At 52.6% G+C, this 21492-nt stretch overlaps 1 protein-coding gene across 2 annotated transcripts in view; it reads right to left on the minus strand.

Moving 5' to 3' along the window:
* SLC24A4 (solute carrier family 24 member 4) overlaps positions 1-21492 on the minus strand; it is a 161713-nt gene that overhangs the window by 23037 nt on the left and 117184 nt on the right. Inside the window, exons 10-12 of one of the 2 annotated variants that reach the window (XM_021679646.1) lie at positions 20069-20154; positions 15641-15810; positions 11351-11555 (exon numbers count right to left, since the gene is read on the minus strand). In XM_021679646.1, coding sequence (XP_021535321.1) covers positions 11351-11555; positions 15641-15810; positions 20069-20154 — 461 coding nt within the window. Of the gene's footprint in view, positions 1-11350; positions 11556-15640; positions 15811-20011; positions 20155-21492 lie in introns of both variants that reach the window. The other variant, XM_021679645.1, reaches the window with a different exon arrangement.

A 21492-nucleotide genomic window follows, 5' to 3' on the forward strand; every position in this document is an offset into this window, starting at 1 on the left:
GTTCAGTGTGCACGTCTTGCACTACCTTTGTTAAAGTTATTCCTAAGTATTTTATTCTGTTTGATGTTATTATAAATGAAATTGTTTTAATTTCATTTTCAGGTTAATTACTAATATACCAAAATATAACTGAAATTTGTACATTGCTCTTGTATCCTGCAAGTTTAGTCTTAACAATTTTTTGTGGATTCCTTAGGATTTTCTATTTGCAAGATCATGTTATCTATGAATAGTTTTATATTTCTTTCCAATCTGGATGCTTTTTATTTTTTCTTGCCTGTTTGTCCTGCCGAGAGCCTCCAGCACAATGCTGAATAGAAGTGGTGAGAGTGACATCTTTGTCATGGTCCTGGTCTGAAGGGGAAAGCTTTCAGTCTTTTACCATGAAGTACGATGTTAGCCGTAGATGCCCTTTATCAGGTTAAGGAAGTCTGCTTCTATTCCCAAGTTTGTTCTGGGGTTTTTCATCCAGAAAGAGTGTTGGATTTTGTTAGGTGCTTTTTCTCTACTGAGATGATCATGTGGTTTTATTAACAACGTGGTGTATTGTTTTTCATACGATGAACCAACACTGCATTCCTGGCATAAGTTTCATTTGGTTAACTCCATGAGTTTTATAAAGAGGAAAAAAAGAGTTCCATGAAGGTTAATGAACTGTGCCAAATCTCACAGAAAATTAGAGACAGAGCCTCCAGGCTGGCCTTTGTAGAGAGGCGGGGACGGGGTGGGGGAGTGAGGAATGCAGGGGAACATGGAGCCTTGTCAAGGAGGGATTGATGACGGACTACCTCACCATTACCCAACACTTGTGTCACGCCTCACACCTTGGAGGTGATTTTCACATTCTCTTTGTTCTTCATGTCAACTTTTAGGGGACATTTTCCCTATTTCATAGGTAAAGAAACTGAGGTTTGGTGAAATTCAGGGACTTAAACATCTCAGAAATTGAGAGGTAGTGCCAGGAATTGAATGCAGGTCTTCAAAGTTTAAAAATCTGGAGTCCTACACCTACAACCCTGAGCTGTATTGCTTGCCTGCCCTCTGAGTCCCGTGATTTCAAGGCCCGTGGACATCCTTTTGCTACCCGCCAGCCGGCAGAAGTGTCAACTGTCCAACTAGAGCTTCCTACCCTTAGCTTAGGGCTGTGATCTAAACAGAAAATTCTTCTTGAGAAAGGGAGCCATTAAAGTTTTCTTATTCCTTGGGGCAAACGAACTTCAGAATAATTTTTGGTTTTTAATACATTTTTGTCTTATCCTTAAATTTAGACTTACCATGAAATGGATTGCTTTCCGAGAGGCACAGCAGCTCCACGGTTAACTGTGCCTAGATTGCCAGATTCAAACCCCAGCTGCGGCATATGCTACCTGTGTGAACTTGGGAAAGTATGGAGCCTCTCTGTATCTGTTTTCTCATCTATAAAATGGGAAGCACAATGGTTCCTGCCTCACACGAACTGAAATAAAACTGAAAATGAGCCAACACACATGATGTGTCTATAATAACACCTTGTGCAGAGTAAACACTAAATTTTACCTATTGTTGATGTTAACAACCACATTAACTTCCACTTAACAGGTACTATTGTCAAGCACTGGGTTGGGTGGTTTTACAGAGAACAATCTCAGAGAGATAAGGCCCTGTGCCCAAGGTCACACAGCTAGGAACTGTCAGACCCAGAAGTCCAACACCAAAGCCTCTTAAGGACCCCATCCTGAACTCTGGAGGGTGGGTTTTGATCTTGAGGGCACTAGAGGGGGCGAGCAGAGACCCCACAGGAAGCAGATGAGGTCAGGACTACAATCATGCTGAGTGGCCAGGCTGAGGCTGGGAGGGAGGGGAAGAATGGAAGGGAGGATGAGAAAGTACATACTAAGCTTCAGCAAAGTCAGAGGCAGGCCCTGCTGAAGGCTGACATGAGGATGCAGGCAGGGCTGGGCACATAGGGACTCAAGGCCCAGAGAGATGTATCTGGCAGTCCAGAGTAGAGGCCTGAAGGGCTCATGAGGTCTTTGGGAGGCCTTCTCCAAGGAAGAGGCCTTGCCTTGGTCTTCCCCCGACACTGGCACGTCAGGGAACACGGTTTGGCCACTAGGACCCTGTTCCTGCTCCCCGACAGAAGCAGCTGCCCTCATGGGGAAGAGGGCACAGATCCAACCCGCAGACCAAGATCTCCCAGGCCACAGAGAAGGGGTGGGGCTGAGCTCCCTTGGCTGGTGCAGATCCCTGAGACCCCATCCCAGTTCTGGGAATGAGCCCATGGCCCCTATTGAGCTCTGTGGATGCTCCATGACCAACTCTGGGACTGGATGTAAATGGGTCCCAGAGCTAGAAAGTCATCTGAGGTTGGTGCATCAATGCCCTTGTTCTAAAGACCCCAAGTTAGCCAGCTCTGCACCCCACTTCAGGGATCTCAGGGCATCCAGCAGAGAGAGCTGTTCTGTCCCCCATCACTCTCCACTATGTGGCAGTGGGTGGACGGTCAGCCTCTCTGAGCCTCCACGGCCTCCTCTGTGGGATGGTAGGGAACTGCTGCCCCTCACCCACTTCCAGGAACTGTGGGGAGAACAGAGAAAAGCAGAAAGTACAGAGCTCATTGCCCAGCCTCTGAAGGCTTTGTCTGAATTTGGAGTCCCCAGGGAGCATGAAATTAGAGACCGTTAATCCCAGAAACACCGAGAAAGTCAAGAACGCTCACTGCAAACACCCCCCCCCCCCCCCACCGCTGGCGTGCCCTCTGGCCTTAAACATTCCGCAAACCCTACAATGACAGGGCGGGGTGGCTGGGCTCCTGGGTTCCCACGTTCCTGGTGCCTGAAAACCACACAGACCCAGCAGCTGGCCTCCTCCCTCCCCTTCCTTCCTGCTGTCCCTGGCATCCTAGAGCCGACATGCCAGCTTAGCAGAGGGCCCTCTTGGCCAAAGTCAACAGTGACACCAAAGGACAGCACTTCGGAGCTGGGCAGACCTGGTGCCAGCCCCAGCCATGGCACCTACTCATCTGAGCCCCAGTGTGCTCATTTGGGAAATGGGGACCTACACCAGCCACCCAGCAGGGCCGCTGTGCAGTACCCCAAGTACCTAATATAAGGTGCTAGGTACAGTGCTGGGGCTGGGGCAGGTGCCTGATGAAGCTATGGGTTGGGGCCTGCCTCTCTTTGGTCTCCCTGAGGCAGAGCCACATGGGTCCCTTACCAGGTCCGGTCTGAGTCATCAGTAAAGGTTGGTTTTATTGTTTTTCTCCACGCTGCCCTAAGGTTCTCATGGACATGGACGTGCTGAGCCAGCCCTCAGCTCCCATTCCAACCTCCCTCCGGTGTCTGCAGAGGCGTCTCCCAGACTCCCTTGCAGCTCCAGGTCTGGACTCAAAAGAGCCTCCCTAATTTGAGAAGAATTGAGGTGGGGCCAGGCTGCCTTTCGGCTGCTCTAGATGCGCTCCCGGCAAGCAGGGCTCTGGGATATTGGGATTTGCCGCAGGGGGTCTGAGCCCAAGCACTAGCTGAGTGGATGTCAGGGACTGTCCAGAGGCCTGGCCACCATCCCATGCCCCATCTGTGCTGCTCTGAGAGTTGAGACACAGCTTGGCAACGGCCTCTTGGTCCCTGGATCGCAGCTCTGATGGGAAGCTCTCGAACTCACAGATCTGTGGTATCCTCGCTCCCACTGCCCCGATTCTGGTGTGGCGGCAGTGGGTGCAGTTTCGGTGGGGGAGGTTCTGGGGTCACTGCTGGTGCCCAGACTAAGATGTCCTTCCCATGATCACATAAGGCACCTACATCTCTGCATTTTCTTTTTCCTGCGCCTGAGATGGGCTACACCCAGCATCTCCTGATAACCCTAGAGGAGGCAGTCACAGGTCCCACGAGGGATGCAGGCATGCATGCGCGCAGACCCTCCTCCCCCAGAGCCACCTTCTTAGGGGCCACCAAAGCCATATTGGCGAGCAGAGCGAACTGACCAGGGGCGGACACCTGGCCTCTGGGCCAACGGCATTCTCTCTCTTTCCAGATTCTGGAATTCAGATACAGCACCAGCAAGCTAAGTTGGGGGGGTTGGAACGGTCATGGACCAGTCTGGAGTCCATGCGAGGCCACAGTCTGCAGTGAGGACTGACCGAATCTACAAAAGCCAGTCTGACAGGCATATATGGAGAAATGAAGACAAGGACCAGGAAGAGTCCTGACATCCACAGAGACCCTGAATCCCGGCTCTGGATGACTCTAGCTGTTTCTGTGCTCTGGGAATCCATAACACACCCCTATATCCTTACTTTTTTTTTTTTTTAAAGTCCCCCTTTATCTTGTGGGAGCTTGTGTGGGCTTTGCGTTGCTGGCATGGGAAGAGGCTTCGGGACCCCAGCACATGATGGGTCCAGGTCCCCTCACCCCTGCCTTCCCAGCGTGCACCACGCTGGCCTGACTGCAGGAACACCATGGAACAGCATCCGGGACAAATGGCCTGGATGTTTGGCTCTTTATGGTCAAAACTGCCCCTTGGGGAAGCCCATGCCCCTCTCTGGGACTCGGTTTCCCACTTCATAGGAGGCAGCAGCAGGTCTTAAATTCCTACGATCCCTTCCGATCCTAGTATTCAGATACCGTTTATCACATACCTCAGGGACCTGGAGGAAAATTGCTTCCAGTTAGATTAAAAAAAATTGAGCTTCTTTCTCCACTATGCTCTATTATGTTTTTATAAGCCACCCATAGCCAGAAAGTGAAAATAATCCAAATGTCTAGCAACAGATGGATAAAGGTGGTGTATCCATATGAGGTAGTATTCAGCCATACAAAAGAACAAGGTGCCGACATGGGCTCCCACATGGATAAACCTTGAAACCACACTGAGGAAAAGCAGCCAGTCACAAAAGGCCACCTACGGCATGATTCCACTCCTATGAAATGTCCAGAACAGATAAATCCAAAGAGACAGAGTAGTGGTTGCCAGGAGGTGGGCAGCGGGGTGGGGGTGGTGGGGGGGATGGGGATAAATTGCTAAGGGGGAGGGGTGGTGAAAATAGTCTAAAGTTGACTGTAGTGATGTTTGCACAGCTTTGTGAATCTACTAAACCCCACTCAACTGTATACTTTAAAGGTGTGAATATTAGGGTAAGTGAAATCTATATCTGCAAAGCTGTTACAGGGGATGAACAGTACACTTAGCATGATGAGCAATGTGTGGAATGCTGAATCACTAGATTGCACACCGGAAATGAATAGAACACCACATGCTAATTATACTGGAGTTAAAATTTTTTAAAAAAATAAAAAGTTGTTACATTAAAAAAAAAAAAAAAACCCAAAAAACGCTCCACCAGAGTTTGTTCTGATGGGGCTGTGAGCCGACAGCTCGGCGCTCCACAGCAAGGGCAAGGACGCTCCTTTGAAATCCTGACTTTGACTTATGAGACAATTTCTCTGGCGGCTCCGGGGACGGAGGCAAGAACAAGAGGCTTTCCACCGTGAAGAGCCACGTGTCTCTGGGGGCCTGGAACAGACGGGCACTGTGCCCGGACTGTCACATGTACGTGAGCCCATGGCCCCTGGTTTCTCCGCCACGTTCACGGTGCTGCGGGGCTCCAAGGTGAGAATGTGCCCACGGGTTTCTAGAGCTCTATTTCTCCAGTGCACTGCCCCCCCCCCCCCCCCCAGGGTTTAAAGAGGCTAAACAGAACCCTCTTGTCCCACCTGGGACAGCTCGCTCGAGTGCCATGTAGAAGTGGTGAAGATGGGCTGGGGTGGGGAGAATAAGCCCTAAAAACATCCCCAAATCTCCAGATTGCCTGTGCTGAGTTTTATTCTAATAAAGGAAGAGAAGGTAGAGCCGTGCCATCCAAGGCCTGAGGAGGACATGTGAGGTCCCCAACAGTTTATGCCCCACACACACATTATTTGGCAATCCACTGGTTGGACGCCAGTGCTGGCCCCTAAGCATGTCTGGCGTCAAAACACCAGGGTGCAAATCCCAGCTCTGCCCCCTTCCTCCTGGATGACCTTGGCAACTACATCTCTCTGTGCCTCAGTTTCCTCACACGGGAAATGGGGAGCACGGCACCCACCTTCTAGGGTTGTCACGTAGACTCAATGGGTGACTACGTGCAAAGCCCCCTGCCTGGGCCATAGGAGGTGCTCGGTAAGTTTTACCTCCTGTGACTGTTCAAGCACCTCCAAGGGCCTAGACTTTGAGAAATGCACATTCATCCCAGTCTCTCCACTGACAGGAGCTGCTCGGCCTCGGAAATCCCGGATACATATATATCTGAGGTCATCTGCCGGCTGTAGGACAGCCTGGGGGCTCACGGTCCGGGACTCTGCTCCCCAGCGGACCAGCCTGGGATGGTGTTCACAGCTCAGGAGGCACAGGATGGAAGAGCGGCTCCCCCCACTTAATGGCCGTATGATTCGGGAAGTCACCCAGCCTCTCGGGGCCTCAGTTTCCCTCTGCAAAATGAAATAAAGATGATGCCTAATCTCAAGGAAGCTGTGAGGATAAATAAAATGCTCAGTACGGAGGCAGGACGGCACAGTGGTGAGCAGGGGCTGCCCAGGCGGGAACGCTCCTCTCCACCTAGAGGCTGGGTGACTGCACGGCTGGCTTAACTTCTCTGGCCTCTCTTTCCTTCTCTGCAAAATGGAGATCATCGTCCCCACCTCATGGGAGGATTCAATGAAAGAAAAACCTCTTAGAACAGGGCATAGCACCTGGAAACCCCCCAAGAGCCCTGGAAGGGTTCCTGACTTTTCACTCCAGGCCTGACCTACAGCAAGTCCCCAGGGCTACAACAGTGGCAGACATGAAGGCCAGCAACCCAGTATCAGAAGAGAGGAGTCCCATTGGCCCCCTGGGCTGGTGGGCCCTCCCAGACCACAAGTCAACCACAAACAGCCAGCATTATGGGCTTTCCCCAGACAGGCTGGGACTCAGGGTCACCAGCTGGTAACTTCAGAGCAGTTCCCTGGGGTTACAGACCACAGTTTCCATAGGAGAAAAAGCTTCTCTCTTCTTCCTCTTCCCCCAGCCAACAGCTGGCCTGGGGAAGCCTAATCACCAGCCTCCACGGCCCAGAGTGGGAAGAGCAGGCTGCAGTGGATGTCGATGTGAATCCAGCAGCAGGCCAGGTGGGCACCAGGGACAGGCTGCTGCTGAAATGTCCCTGGGCTCTAGTCTACAAGCCCCGTGATCCCGCATGTGGGTGGCAGAGCCCAGGGGCCCTAAGCTGGGGCCACCTCCTCTACCTGTCCACCGTGCAGTAAAGGAAGATGATGCATAAGATGCATCCGGTAGTTAACTGCTTGGATTTACCCAGCACACCCACAACCTCTCAAAGGACAGGGACCACGGCTGTCCTGTTCCCACCTGCATACCCAAAGCCCACAGTGGTCTCGTACCCAAATATTTACTGAGAAGACTGATCTTATCTGGGGGCGCCTGGGTGGCTCAGTCATTAAGCGTCTGCCTTTGGCTCGGGTCATGATCCCAGGCTCCTGGGATCGAGCCCCGCATCGGGCTCTCTGCTCTGCGGGAAGCCTGCTTCTCCCTCTCCCACTCCCCCTGCTTGTGTTCCCTCTCTCGCTGTCTCTCTCTCTCTCTGTCAAATAAATAATTAAAAAAAAAAATTAAAAGACTGATCTTATCTGCAAAGTGCCCAGAGCTGGGCACCTGGCACACAGCAGGTGCTCCCTGACACTCAGGATGACCATGGCTCCAGGCCTCCAGGGATCCTGGCACCTGTGACCCTTCTAGAACACAGCGTGTAGTCCAAACAGGGAAAGATGTGAAAAGCTGGATATAACAGAAACCACGTGATTCAAGCACATAATCCAAATTAGCATTTTCTGCACACCTACTATGCATCGGTCGGTGCCCAGAGACAGTGGCTAAGCACCTTATTCACTACTTAGAGCGAGCCTGGGGCGTAAGCCCCATTGCCCTCATTCTCTGGCTGAGGAACAGGCTTAGGGACGTGAAGCAGCTTTCCCAGTGCTACCTGCCTGTGAGTGAACCAAAACTTGAACGCAGTACTTCTGGACTCCAGAGCCTGCCTCCCAGGCTGCTCCCGACTACACAGAAGAATCGTGCATAGAACCAGTAGGCCCCGATTCATCCTGCCACTGCAGCGAGGCTGGTTCCAAGCCGCCCAGAGGAATGGCTCCTGCCCTCCTCCCATCCCCACCCCTGCTACCACTTTCCTCGCCCCTGGTGACTCCTTTTTGGGCCCAGCTTAGGGGATAGCTAGCTCCCTCTGCCCCTAAAGCATCCTCGGGGCCACCGGCCAGCCCCAGATCACTGTGAGGCCACCACCAGAGAGGAACTGAAAAGACAAGGTGAGCGAGAGTGGGTGGTCCAGGGTCAGGAGCCAGACCCTCCCAGGCGCTGCGTCCCACCGTCCAGGTTCCTATAAACCTCTGCCCACACCGGCCTCGCTTTCCTGTGGCCTCCGTACACACCTAAACGGGCAGCAACCACATGGCTCCCTTTCCAACCCCACTCCTCAAAGGAGGCAAGGGGAGGGCAGAGGAAGCGGTGCAGGAAATAACTCGTGGTTTCCAAGGGCAACACCTGGACACACATCCGCAGAGACACAAAGGGAGAAGGAGCTTTGCACAGGGACGCAGGAAGCCCGGCCTGTTCCTGAGGGCAAGAGGAGGCAAGCACGGGGTGGAAGCTCCCAGCATATGGCTCTGATCTGAGCTGAGCCCTGGGGAACGTCCTGGAGCCTCCGCCTGGAGGAGGAAGGTGACTAACTGCAGCAGGAAGCCGGGGCCTGCCAGGTAGGGGTCCACAGAGCCTGCAAGCTGCCCGGGCCCAGCCCTGGCAAGATAGCAGCGTTTTGAAGCTGCCCCCCTCCGGACCTCCCCAGGGGGCTGAGCCATCCAGACAGAGTCCTGCAGGGAGCTAGATCCCATTTCCCATGGCCACTTCTCTGAGAAGCGCCAGGTCCCGGGACAAAACCAAGGGAGGGACGGCAAGCCTCCCCACCCAGTCCTGCCAAACTCAAGGTTTTGAGGAAACGCAGAGGTGAGTGGTCCTTACACATGGCTGCCTGAACGGCCGCTGCCAAGAAGGGCTTCTCCCTTCTTTGGTTTCCGGCCAAGCCCTGGACAGCGGGCAACACCCGCACAAGGATCCACATGAAGTGGCCGGTGGAGGGTGGCAGCTGGGGCCCCATCAGGGCCCACATCCGCAAAGTGGGGACTCTGCCACCCACCTTCTGGGACTAGAGAAGACAACTCACGGCATGGTACCTCCTCCCCAGAAAGCTTGGCGGGGCCACGGCCGGCCTCTCCCTCCACATCCCAGCCCCCGCTGCATCTGGGCTCCGGCCCCTGAGGAACCGAAACCCCTGGCGTGCCTGCCGCCCCGAGTCCCCATGCTCGCCCTGAGTGCACACAGGAGAGGAAGTGGGCTGCTGGAGTTACGATGCACGGCTGTGGGGGGGCCCCGGGTTCCGGACTCCGGGCCTGTGTTTGGACCGCTCATGAACACAGTATTGAAAAATGCTAGGCAGGGCAGGGCCCCGTCCCGGCTCTTCAGACTTGGAGCAGGTTCTGCTCTGGTGGGGGACACACCGCCCTCCCGGGATCCCACTGCATAGATATCATCTCTCCCCCAGGGTATCCAAATAGGTCATCTGATACAGATTCCCAGGATCTGGAGAAGAACACCCCTTCTTTCAGTGGCCCAGGCCTGGCCCCAGGGGCCAAGCTCCCACCCAAGTACAGTGTGACCTTTACCCCACAAGTCAAGCTACCTGAGCATGATCTCTGGTCCCCAGAGCCTTCCAACAGGTGTGCTGACGTGTCGGATGGACCTTGAGGGGGTGGCCTGAACCCCAGGCCTGGGTCCCTCTGTGACCTTAGTGAAGGGAAAAAATTCACTTGCCTGGTCTGCCCTTCATGTGAAAGATGGGATCAGCAATTCCTGACCTGGCGAGTTCCCAGGAATCACCCAGAGAAGGTTGGAAAATTCTGATTCCCACGTCCTGTGCCGGTCTTTGAAATGTCCATGTTTTAGAACCAGACCCTGAATTTGGGGAAGAGCCAGGTAGCTGTGATCGGCAGACCCTGGAGACTCTCATCTAGGAACTCTGAGGTAGCTGTATGATCTCAAATGGAGCCCGTATTTTCAGGATGAACCATGGTGGCAGAGTATTCCAGCCTGGGTAGGCCCCCCACCGTCTACTTGGGGGCAGCATGGGGATGAGGGACTGGACAGCCTCTCTCCCCACAGAGCCACCTCTTAAATTACGTGCTCTGTTGAGCCTGATGTTAAACACAGAATTCTTTTCAGAAAAACATCAAGTTCTGGACTTGAAAATCCTGGAATTCTGGGGCCTGTCCAGATGGCAGGACACCAAGACAAAAACTCTGAGACCGAGGCCTTTCTCTCCCACCTAGGACTCAAAGGCCCACACAGAAAGTTGGTTAAAGAGGAGGGTACACTGCAGGTGTCTGGGATTCCTCTCGCATGTGAACTCACTGGACAGATACCTGCTAATCACCTACCGTGTGTCAGGCAGAAGCGAAATAGACAAAGATCCCTGCCCTTTGTGGAGGTGACATTTTAGCTGGGGGAGACACACAAGAGAAAAAAATACATAAAATATTTCAAACAGGGTAGTCAGGGATGGCCACCCTGAGAAGGTGACATTTAAGCAGGGACCTGAAGCAGGGGAGGGAGTGAGCCATGTGGACCACTGGGGAAGGTGCATTCCAGCGACAGGCAAGTGCAAAGGTCCTGAGGCAGGGCATACCTGGTGTGTTCTAAGGACAGTGAAGGGGCCAGTGTGGCTGGAGAAGAGGGCACGAGAAGAAGAGCAGAAGTTGAGGTCAGCAAGAAGTCAGCAGTCAGAGGACACTAGGCTGCAGAGGTCACACTCCAGTGAGATGGAAGGAGCTGAGGGCTTACGTACGGGTAGGAGATGTTGTCAAATGTAGAAGGTGTAACTGTCTATGGGTAATTTGTGGCCTTAGAATATCCTGTCGGCGAATGTCTGGTTGGAGAGTCTAACCAGGTCCATAAAATTAACAGGGGTGGTTGCTTTTTCTTACTGCAAAAGAAAGACCAGTTGCCCTGGGCATTTAAGTGCAATCACTAGGGGTTACTGGTCCCCATGTCTCCAGCTGGCCTGCTCTCTGGTGCGCAGGCTCACCCACATGGGGCATGCCTGCATCTGACCACGGCTCTAATCCACAGCTTGCTACTTAGGACGTATTTATCAAGTGCCTCCAAGGCATTCTGGTGACCTAATATCGACCCTTTGCACCAGCCTCCCCAGGTCCTCCTGGGTCCAAGTCTCCGTCCTGAAGACCTCAGCTCAGCCCGAGGGCCCTGCACCCCCAGAACTCACCGGGCATGGAGAAGGGGGACAGGAAGGCAGACTCGACCGGCTCCGGCTCTGGGGGTGGGGGTGGCGGCTGGGGTTGTTGTTCCTGCTCCCGCTGAGGGTCTTCGGGGTTTTCCATGGGAACATTCCCGTTCTCGATGTTTTCGTGTCTCCCGTTTTGAAGTGGCTTGCTGTTGACACCGTTAGCCGAGCTGATCAGTCTCTGCCGCTGTGTGGACGGGAGGCAAGTCAGACGCCAAGACATGTGACCAAGTGTCACATGGTGGCTTTGTTCCTTACCGGGGCATAGCCCTGAAAGGTTTCTAGAACCATCCCTGGAGATCAGTCTCCCTTAGAAATGGCCCAAGAACCTTGGACTCCATCTCAGTTTGCTCGTCTCCAGGTAGACTGATACCAGGAAGCCTTTGGGGATTGGTCAGTGCCTGCCAACCAGACCACCCAGCCCATGACTCTGGATGACAGTGACCATTCCAGATCCTTGACATTTATAAGCTGCCTGAAGATAGTCACAGGAAACGTCCTGCATCATTTTTTGAATGTTTAATTTTTTTCACATCTATTGTGCAAAAAATACACTTAAATGAGGCATATAGCTCAATGATGTGCTGCATCAAGATGTAGAACATTTCCTGCCCCTCAGAAGATTCCCACAGGCACCTCCCTGGTTTATATGCCCCTTCTCTCTAGAGGTAACCAAGGTAACTGCTATTCTGACTTTTATAAACATCAATTCGTTTTTCCTGAACTTGAACTTTGTATAAATATAATACGTATTATGCTATGTGTGGCTTCTTTCACTCAATATCTGTAAAATGCATTCATGGAGTTGCACGACCTGGTAGCTAGCTATTTTTCATGGCTGTCGAGTATTCCATTGTATGAATGACCACCAACGCATTGTGTGGTTTCCCTTCTCTGGTTCTCATGAAGAATGCTGCTATGAACATTTGTGCACAGGTCTTTTTCTGGACAAATGCGCTCATTTCTTTTGGGTATTTAGGAGTGGAATTTCTAGGTCATTCAGTAGGCGCACGTTGAACCACTTCACACTCGTATCAGCAATGGATTAGAACTTCCTTTGTGTCCCGTTCTTGTCAATGCTTTACCCTGGCAGTCCTCCTAATTTGAACCATTCTGGTGGGTGGTGATGGTATCTAATTGTGGCTCTGTTTGCATTTCCCTGCCAACTAGCGATGCTGAGCACCTCACTGGGTTGCTGGCCACTGGGATGACCTCTGCTGTCCCAGGGCTTTGCCATGTCTAATGGGTGTGCCCTGAACTAACCTGTCCCCTTCCTGGCCCTATCTTGTAGCGACTGACAAAGGCTGCCTCCTTTCTGCCCACGCAGAAGCTGACCCTCCTCACCAAATCCACGGGCTTCTAGAAACCAGGGAAAGGCAGAGGCCATATTTCAAGAAATCCACAGGTTTCCACTTTCCTTTGCCTTTGCCCAGCTCCCATTCATCTGGTTCCAATTATAAAAGCCTGTGGATCAGTCTGAGTTAGGCCTTGGGGGTAAGGACTGTCACACAATGAACAAATATAGACCCCTCCTGATTCTTCACCAGGAGACTAAGAGTGCGTGAATGCGTCTCCAAGACATTATTCTCTACCTGTGTCCCCAACGCCTATCCTCGTGGTTACTGGAAGTTAAAACATCATCATTAAAATAGATACATGTTATTTTTCTTAAAAAAATAAAAAAAGGGGAACTGACCATTTAACCGCCTTCATGTTGGTTTTAGGCAGGGACTCCTAAATCATGAAGTCTAGGGTGGGGTGAAAATTTTTAAAATTCCTTTTTTTACAAGTGTGTTCACAACACTTAGCCTACCAAAAAGAGCAAGAGATCTATGTCTGAGACTCAAGTTCAGATGTGGAGGCATAATATTTTGCTACTCGAGTAGCAAACCCAAGTAGTATTAAATGACAGGTCATCCCTGTAGTTAAACAAACAAACCTAGTTGTACAAGGACAGAATCGTAAGGAGGGAGGCATGACTTAATGGCAACATGAACGGCAGCAATGGGAAGGGGTCATGATTCTAGCTTAATAGGAATCAACAGAGAATTGTACCTGGAAAAATATCTAAAGTTACCTGAGGTTGTATTAAGAGAGGCATAGATTACAACACAAAGGTGGTGATGGATCCACGTGCTGACAGAGATAAGCTGGAAAATGGGGAGGACTGGAACCATGTTACATCCGGGAGGGTGGGAGGTTCTAAGGATGTTTAAGTTCAAGGAGAAAATCAGGGAGTGGTGATGTTCAAAGGGTTGTCACTTGGAAGGGGCAATTAAAAACAACTCAAGCAGGGGCTGAACATTATAGAGGGAATAAAGATACAGAAAGAAGGGGCTGAGGAGGTGGACTAACTGACCCCTGATAATCTACACAATCCCCACCTTTGCAGTCTAGACTCAGATTTGGGTGGGAATTCCCGTTCTGCCCTCATATTAGCTGTGCGGCTTTGGGAAAATTACTTTGCCTCTCTGATAAATTGGAAATCTCATCATCTGCTTCAGAAGGTCCTTAAGAGGATTAAGGCTGTACCACAGGTAAAACATCCCGCACCTGCCCTGCCCTCAGCAGCTGGACAGACCAGCTCAAAATGACCAGCACCCAGGAGTGAGATGCATGGAAACTGAGGGTTGGTGAAATTTTGTGCCCCTCGGCAACTCACTGCAGTGGCTCTGGGTGAGGACAGCCAGGTGTAGCCTTGGAGTGAAGGAAAACCCCTCACACGCCCTCCCCCCATGCACCCACCCTCTACAAACCCCCTCTCAGCTGCTCTGTCCTCTCCGATGAATGAACGAGAGCATCTGTCCCGTAAGCACTAGAATCTACCATGGCTTAATTGCAGCTTTGCAAACATCTCTAACATTTTGGAATTAAAATGACTGAACATTCTAACGAGACCCAGGGTCTTAAGAAAAAACTTTGAAACTGGGCATTTGGGTTTTTTTTTTCCTCCTCCCACTCCCATTCCCTGATGAATTTACCCCAAGATATGGCTTAGCCTCCACGCATAGCTTATCAGTTGTGTGTCACTGAAATTTTTAGAGCTATAAGCATCCTGCCAAACATTCTCAGTTAGAGAAACTGAGGCCCAGGAAGATTAAGCGAGTTAGTGGCTAAAGTGAGATTAAAACTCAATGTCCTCTTCTGAGCCTGGCCTCTCTGGATCCCCATGCTACCTGCCAGGGCACTCAGTCCCAGCCTGGGGGTGGGGGTGGTGGGCGGAAACAAGGTTTTCCCAGCAGCTTAAAACATCTGGGGGCATGACAATCAATATTTTACCGGTTCATCAAAACCCCCATTATTTCCCTAGTGCATATGGCATGAAAAAGATACTACAAACCCAAATCCTTCAGAGTTGTCCCCACCCCCACTCAATGGGCATAATTATCATGCTCATGAAAAATAACTAGGATTCAGTAAAATTTCACTGATTCCTATTTTACTGACTAGGGTCAAAAGGATTCAGAATGATGCAAAATTTGCAATGTTTCTCCTTCTTACTACACCTTCCACAGGGAGGACGTATTATGTACGAAAGCAGAAATGTTCACATTGCAGAACTTTTAAGCCCTGGGCGATGTCATTTCTCCATACCTCTGACGTGCTAACTATGGATTATTAGTTATTAAGGTTTCAAGCTGAGAACTACCTGGGTGTGAGAATAAGGACTTAAAACTCCGATATGCACATATGTGGCAAAGACTGGAAGAAAGCTAACCCTAACCCTAACAATTAGAGCCTAGGCATCTTTGCTAAACTGTCTGGACATGAAATAACATTAAAACAGATATTTTTTTTCCCCCCAAAATGAGTAAGAGGGCACAAACTTCAAGCAGAACAGGAGGGTGCAGAGTGAAAAGGAAAAGTCCCCAAGGGTAAGTGACCTCTGCCAGCCTTCTTGGTTTTCTCCTAGAGTTGTTCTATCCATAGAGAACAGGTGTGTGCTCATCTTTTTTTTGGTCCTCAATAACACTTGAAAGAAACAACCTGTACTTCCAACTGGCCTTTCTCCAATTAGCTTTCCTTTAGTGCCTGACAAAAGTCTTAGTGGCACATCTTAGAAATCGTATTCGATTGCTCCCTGCCTTGTAACACACCTATGGATCGGATCGTGTGCTGCCTGCGGTAACGTTTGGGCCTCCTTCCGTAAGCAGGGACGGCAATAAAGGCCAGCCCGGCCGAGGACTTCCTGGTGACCCAACAACAAGCGTTCTCAAAGTGCAGCAACACATCCGAGACCACTCGCTCTCAGTGCCCTTGATGCAAACTGACCTCATTAATTATGATCCTGCTAGCCATCCGCAGTCGGGTCCTGGGCCCAAACTTATTGGTGATCATGATGCGTAAGCCCGCCTCCGGGAAGCTGAACTTGGGAGGGCTGGAGCTCATGACCTCGTCCACCATCACCACTGGGTTTTTGCTGTACTGAGGCTCCTCCTTCACTATATTGAGCACAAAGCCATGATTAGTGCCGAGATCTCCTGGGGACGACACCCCAGCGCTGGGCCAGCTGACTTCCCCTCATGCTGCAGACCTCCTGGGGCTGTGATCTTGGCCACTGCTGGGGAGCCTGGCTGAGCCCAAGGGGACTGCCTGCCAACGGGGAGTGTTAGCCGAGGCCCCGGGGTCCCATGCTACCGGACCACTCATGAGCAGGCGCTCCATGTCTAGCCCCTACGCCAGGTGACGCCCCCTCTTTTGGGGGCCCATCTTGACTAAGGTCTCTCAGTTCCTCATCTGCGCCTCACTGGGAAGCCCAGCTACAATTAAGACAGGGTCCCTGCCACCTCCCAGCCCATGACTGCGAGGGGACCTTTCTTTCCCTCTGTTGACAGAGGCTCAGATAAAACTTTGGATGTTGACAAGGACTCTCCAGGATGGAAAATGCTAGAAAGCACCAGACAGGACTGGCTCTCAGCTTCCCACCAGGCTACCTGCTCTGTTTGAACAACCATCTCCACCTGGCAGAGAAGGATGTGTCTAACTGTGCTCTCCCCGAGGCAGGCAGTGAGGGTGAAGATGAGGCTCACAGGTGCTGGACGAGGCAAGAGAGACCCAAGGGGGAGAGCCTACTTGCTGAGGGCTGCTGGCCAAATCCAGTGTCTCTGATAAAACACACACCCTCCAGCAGGAAGGGGACTCTCTCTCACCCTTTGCTCCCCGCCGCCTCCTGCCCCCCGCCCTTGAGGCTGAAGAGTAAATGTCTCCAGGCCTCAGGCCTCTTCCTCGCCACCTTCACAGACTCGCTCAGGGTGGGCATCCTCGGGGGATCTGACATCTAACTCCAGAGCCCTGGGGAGACCAGGAATGGAACCACTCAGGAACACAGCACACAGAAGCAGGTGGAGTCTTCCCCTCCGGGGAGGCTGTCAAAGCAGATAGGCCCGTCCCTCTGCCCTGGTCACCAGCTCCTGGTGAGCAGCCTTTCCGGGCAGGAGTGGCCAAGCGCACACCCTCGTGAGAGTTAATGGCACCAACACGAACAAATGCACACCAGACACGCACACCCTCACCAAACAGGCAGCAAGGCTCAGCAGACAGGAGGCGTGGTGGTTAGAAAGGAAGCCAGGAGGCCCATGCATCTGTCAGGGACAGACGCTAACCTCCAAGGAGGCGTGCGCGGAGGCCCTGGTTTGTTTGTTTCTGTAATGCATGGGTTATCGCTTGGATGAAAGCAGATTACTTACAGTTTAGAAGAGAAGAGTTAAGGAGACAAAGGCCGACAGAGATTTGCCAGAGGTGATTAGCGTGCGGTGGACGCCGAGAGTTTGGGGCAGCATTCTTGATGGTGGCCAAGATGCCAGGGGGGTTATTTGAAGGAGAAGTTAGTAGAGGGGTTCCTGCTACTGGGGGCTTCAATGCTCGAGTCCCTGCTTGAAGCCAAAGTTGGATCCAGGGCCAAGGCAGCCTGGAAAGGTCCACGGTGAGCCTAGCCGTTAGCCCAGTAGCCCGGGCTGTCAGGCTGTGTGCAACCAGCAAAGAGAAGCTGGACTCCCCACAGCGGTGGGAAACGGGGCGGGGGGCGCCCTCCTCCTCTGCCCCGGGGACCTTTTCTTGGGGTACTGTGCTCTGCTTCCTTGAGCAGAACTCAAGTGTGATGTGAAAAATTTCTAAGACTTTTAGAAAAACCCAAACATCTGAACAAAGCTGGAGGATGTTATTCCTTCCCACCCTCAAAACAACAACAACAACAACAACAACAAAAAATTGGCCTGAGAGGATTTGGTAAAAAGAACCGCATGACCTTTAAAGAACATTTAAGTACATAAAGGCATTTTACAAGAGTGGTAGTAACAAGGCCAAACACCTGTGAAGAGGCCAGGTTGAAAATTTTGATCTGACACGGGGAAACACCGAAACTGGGAACAGGCAAAGCCAGAGCTGTGTGTGTACGTTGGGTTCTTGACAGAATCCACCAGCTACAATCTTGGGCTTCCTCGGGTGGGTGGGAAGATGGGGACCCGCCTGCAGGCTGAGGAGCAGGGAGGGGAGCTCTGTATTGGAAAGATTCGTGACAACATCACCGCTAGGAGAGGCAAACTGCTGAGGCCCCCTTCTCAGTCCCTGCAGGGTTCCTGGGAGTTCCTTCCTCAGTCTATTTCTGGGGGGACAGCGCTTTGCGGTGACTTACACACAGGGCCCTCCACCAGCCAGGGCTACAAAATCCTGAAAACCGCATCTCTGGGACTCCTACCTCTCCACTTCCAGTCCTGCAGCCTCCCCCCGCCAGATCTTTTTCTCCTTGGCCTTTATCTAAATGCCTTCTCCCTGATAAAACTTGGAGGGAGGCCTATCTTCCTCCTTTTCCTGTGTTTGGGTCGGGGGGAGGTTGGGCAGCCTTGTGTCTAATCTTCTAATTTTCTAGAAATTTTCCCGGACTTAGATATCTGGGGGAAAATAAGAGACCTGTGCGGGAGGTCCTACTGTCCTGGGTACCAAAGTTGTGGAGACAGCATCAGGACAGAGCTGTAGGAGAGGTCCCGCATGAGGCCACTACCCACGCAGCTGTAGGCGAGTAAGGGATGCTTCCCATGGGACCCTAGGGAGGGGCCTCCTCCATCGGCCACACAGGTGGTAGGTAGCTCTTGGGGCACCTGAGGAATGACCTTCTTTGCCGTGAAGGTCCTGAGGGCCCCGGAGCACTAATCTCTGGGTACAAGACTGGGCAGGACTCAGCCCCTGTCCTGAGACACTGTGTGTGGGGATGTGCGGTTGGGACCTCGGGGCCACTGTTAATCTGTGGAGCTAAAATGCAAACCAGCAGCCACATCCATCCCTCCCCTCTGAGGAGGTTGTCCTGGAAACGGGCTCTCCCCTGGGGTAGGCTGCTCGGCATTTTGGCAACAGGACACATGGATACAGCCCCAGGCTCTACAGGCCTCTCTCCTCTGACCATCAGGGACTGGCGTCTGGCAGCCGGGCCGTAACCATGACGACACTGGTACCCCCCCTCCCCCCCCACCCCAGTGGGTTTCTTCTTTCTGTAAGGAGAGATTCATTCCTCCCTCAAGCACCTGTGAAGGGGGGTCCCTGAGATGGGACCGAATAAACTTGCCTGACGCCCAGGGGATGGAGGCCCTACCCCAGGGTGAGGGGTGTGAGGGATGGATCAGGGTAGGGGCTCCATCCCCTGGGCGTCAGGCAAGTTTATTCTGTGAGGGGCCAAGGAGGACAGATTTCAGCCCCCACACGTCCCAGGCCCCTGAGACCACCTGGGCTGTCCCAGACACCATGAAGGAGTTCAGGTCGCCTGAAAGAGGACGTGGCTCGCCCAGGGCCACGGGGAGCATGGGAGAAAGACCCTCACGTGGCCCAACCACCTGTCCGCTGCTGAAGAGGAATTAGGAACAGCCACATCTGTTTTTCCTCGACCCTCAGTACAAGAACCTATTCAGGGCCTAACACTCCCTGGGCGCTTGGGTGGGGAAGAACAGAAACGTGCCCCTCTTGCTGGCAGCTCCCCCCGCCCCGCCCCCACACCGGGAATCACTGAGTAACTGGAGGGATTAAGATGCGGTTTCCAAAGCAGCAGCTGGTCTGGCCTAGCGGATTGGGGGACCTCTGCAGAGACAACACGCACTCGCTCTGCAGGCCCAAAACCCCAGGCAAGGGGGCCAAAGAGAAGCTGAGGACACAAGGCTGCAGCCCCTGGGCCAGGGCTCCCAAGCAGGGCTCTCGGGGGCCAGTCTGGGCATTCCTGCTCAGCTCCGTGGCTGCCCTCCCGGGCTTTGCCATTCCTCTGGGTGACAAGCCAGAGGTCTCTCCAGAACGGAGTTCTCCGCCAGAGCTGGGCCCGGTGTGTGAGAAATCACAGGGAGACCCGCGCCTGCTCTGTCACCCCAAGTCCTCAGCCTCCTGCCACTGGCCTTTTACAAGGGTCAGAGAGGTAACTCACTGCGTTTCGGACGGCTCTGAGCCCAGCAGGCCTGGAGCCTTCCTCGGGAGGCTTGGGGAAAAGTCCCCAGGGCGTGACTGTTGACTCTTGGTTCTTCTCCCTTCTATGCAAATGCAAATCTGAGCCACCTCTCCTCAGGGGCCAAAGGTAAGAGAGGGACAATTTTGGGGGGTGGTGTGGGCAGGAACAAGAAGGGGAGAGCAGTTTCAGTGACGTGATTGGGGCGGCTCCTGTCTGCTCAGCCTTACCTTGCCCCAGCAATGGCATGGAGGGGTCATCAGAACTGCTATCACAGTAATCATTACCATCCTCCAGCTCACTGTTGACCGTGTTGCCATTGGCAACGGCCTTTTGTTTGATGGTGAAAAAGGCCTGCATCTTCACATTGTACCTGCAAGTGAAGGCCGGAGGTCAGAGCTTCGGTAGACACCTGGCCGCAGTGGGCAGGTATCCCCACCCTCCAGCCCATGCACACACAGGCGGAAGACCCTGGGAGTGGCCCGTGGAGCTGACAGTCCCCTAACAGGACCCCGAGAACATCGTGCGGGGGGTGGGGGGGTGGGTGGGGGTGGCATAAGGAACCTCTGGTCCAAGAACACGACCCATGCCTACTTATGCCCGTCCCAAGCCTGTCCTCATAAAGGAAGTTCAGGCCAGCGTCAAGGGCAGGCTCCAAGGAGGTGTCACCAGGCTGGTCCTCCCTCCCACAGCTGCAGGTCCTGCCCGCATGGGCTGCCCGGTGGGCCATGCCTGCACCCCTCCTAGCCAGGCACACCCCCCCCCCCCAGAAAAGATACCATCTCCAGCTTTGACCCCAGGCCGCCCACCTCACTGAAAGAGAGCAAGCGGTTCACGGGAGGACAAGCCTCCTGCCCTTGGACAGGTGATCACCCATTTTCACAAAATACTATAAACATTTGATATTAATGTGGGGCTTCAGAGTCTCCTCAAACTCAGTGTTGCTTTTAACTCTTTCTGGGGATGTGGACAAGAAGACAAAACCTGAAGAGGACTCAGCTCAAGGGGGTGTTTTTTTTTTTTTTTTTAATGTGGAAAAATTGGGGGGACATAAAGTTTGCTATTTTAACTCTTTTTCATTTTTAAGTGTCTAATTCACTGGCATTAATCACAGTTCCAGAATATGTCGGGTGACCGTCAGCATTATTTACTGTCGGGTTGCAGCATCGAGAACAATTCTGTGTGCCCATTCATCAATTAACCAGTGATCGGCCCCTCCCCCAGGCCCCCTGGTAATCTCTAACTTACTATCTCTATGGATTGGACTCTCCTGGCTACCCTGCCTAAGTGGAATCATACTATCTTTGTCCTTTTGCGACTGGCTCCTTTCACTTAGCATGTTTGCAGGGCTCATCCCTGTTGTAGCACACGACAGAATTCCCTTCCCTTTTTAGGGCTGAATAATATTCCTCACGGGCTCTTTTGAGATCACGCTCACCCAGGCAGTTTTGGAATTGCTGCTTGGGTGCACATCCCTGACCCACCATCTGCACCTTCCTTCCTGAGTGACGCCCCCTGCAGGTGGCATTGTACGAAGCCTGGCACAGAAGTGAGGCAGCCTGGCTCTTTAAGAAGAGCAGTGTTACATGATCGGGAGAGTTACAGCACCAGTGAGAAAGAGCGGTCACCCGGGGCAGGGAGGAGCCACGGGGAAAGAGGCCTTGCTTGCCATCTGTCTTGGAGCAGCCTCATCCTCCACCCACCAGCCGTG

Source organism: Neomonachus schauinslandi, chromosome 9 (assembly GCF_002201575.2).
Source record: "Neomonachus schauinslandi chromosome 9, ASM220157v2, whole genome shotgun sequence".
Lineage (NCBI taxonomy): Eukaryota > Metazoa > Chordata > Mammalia > Carnivora > Phocidae > Neomonachus > Neomonachus schauinslandi.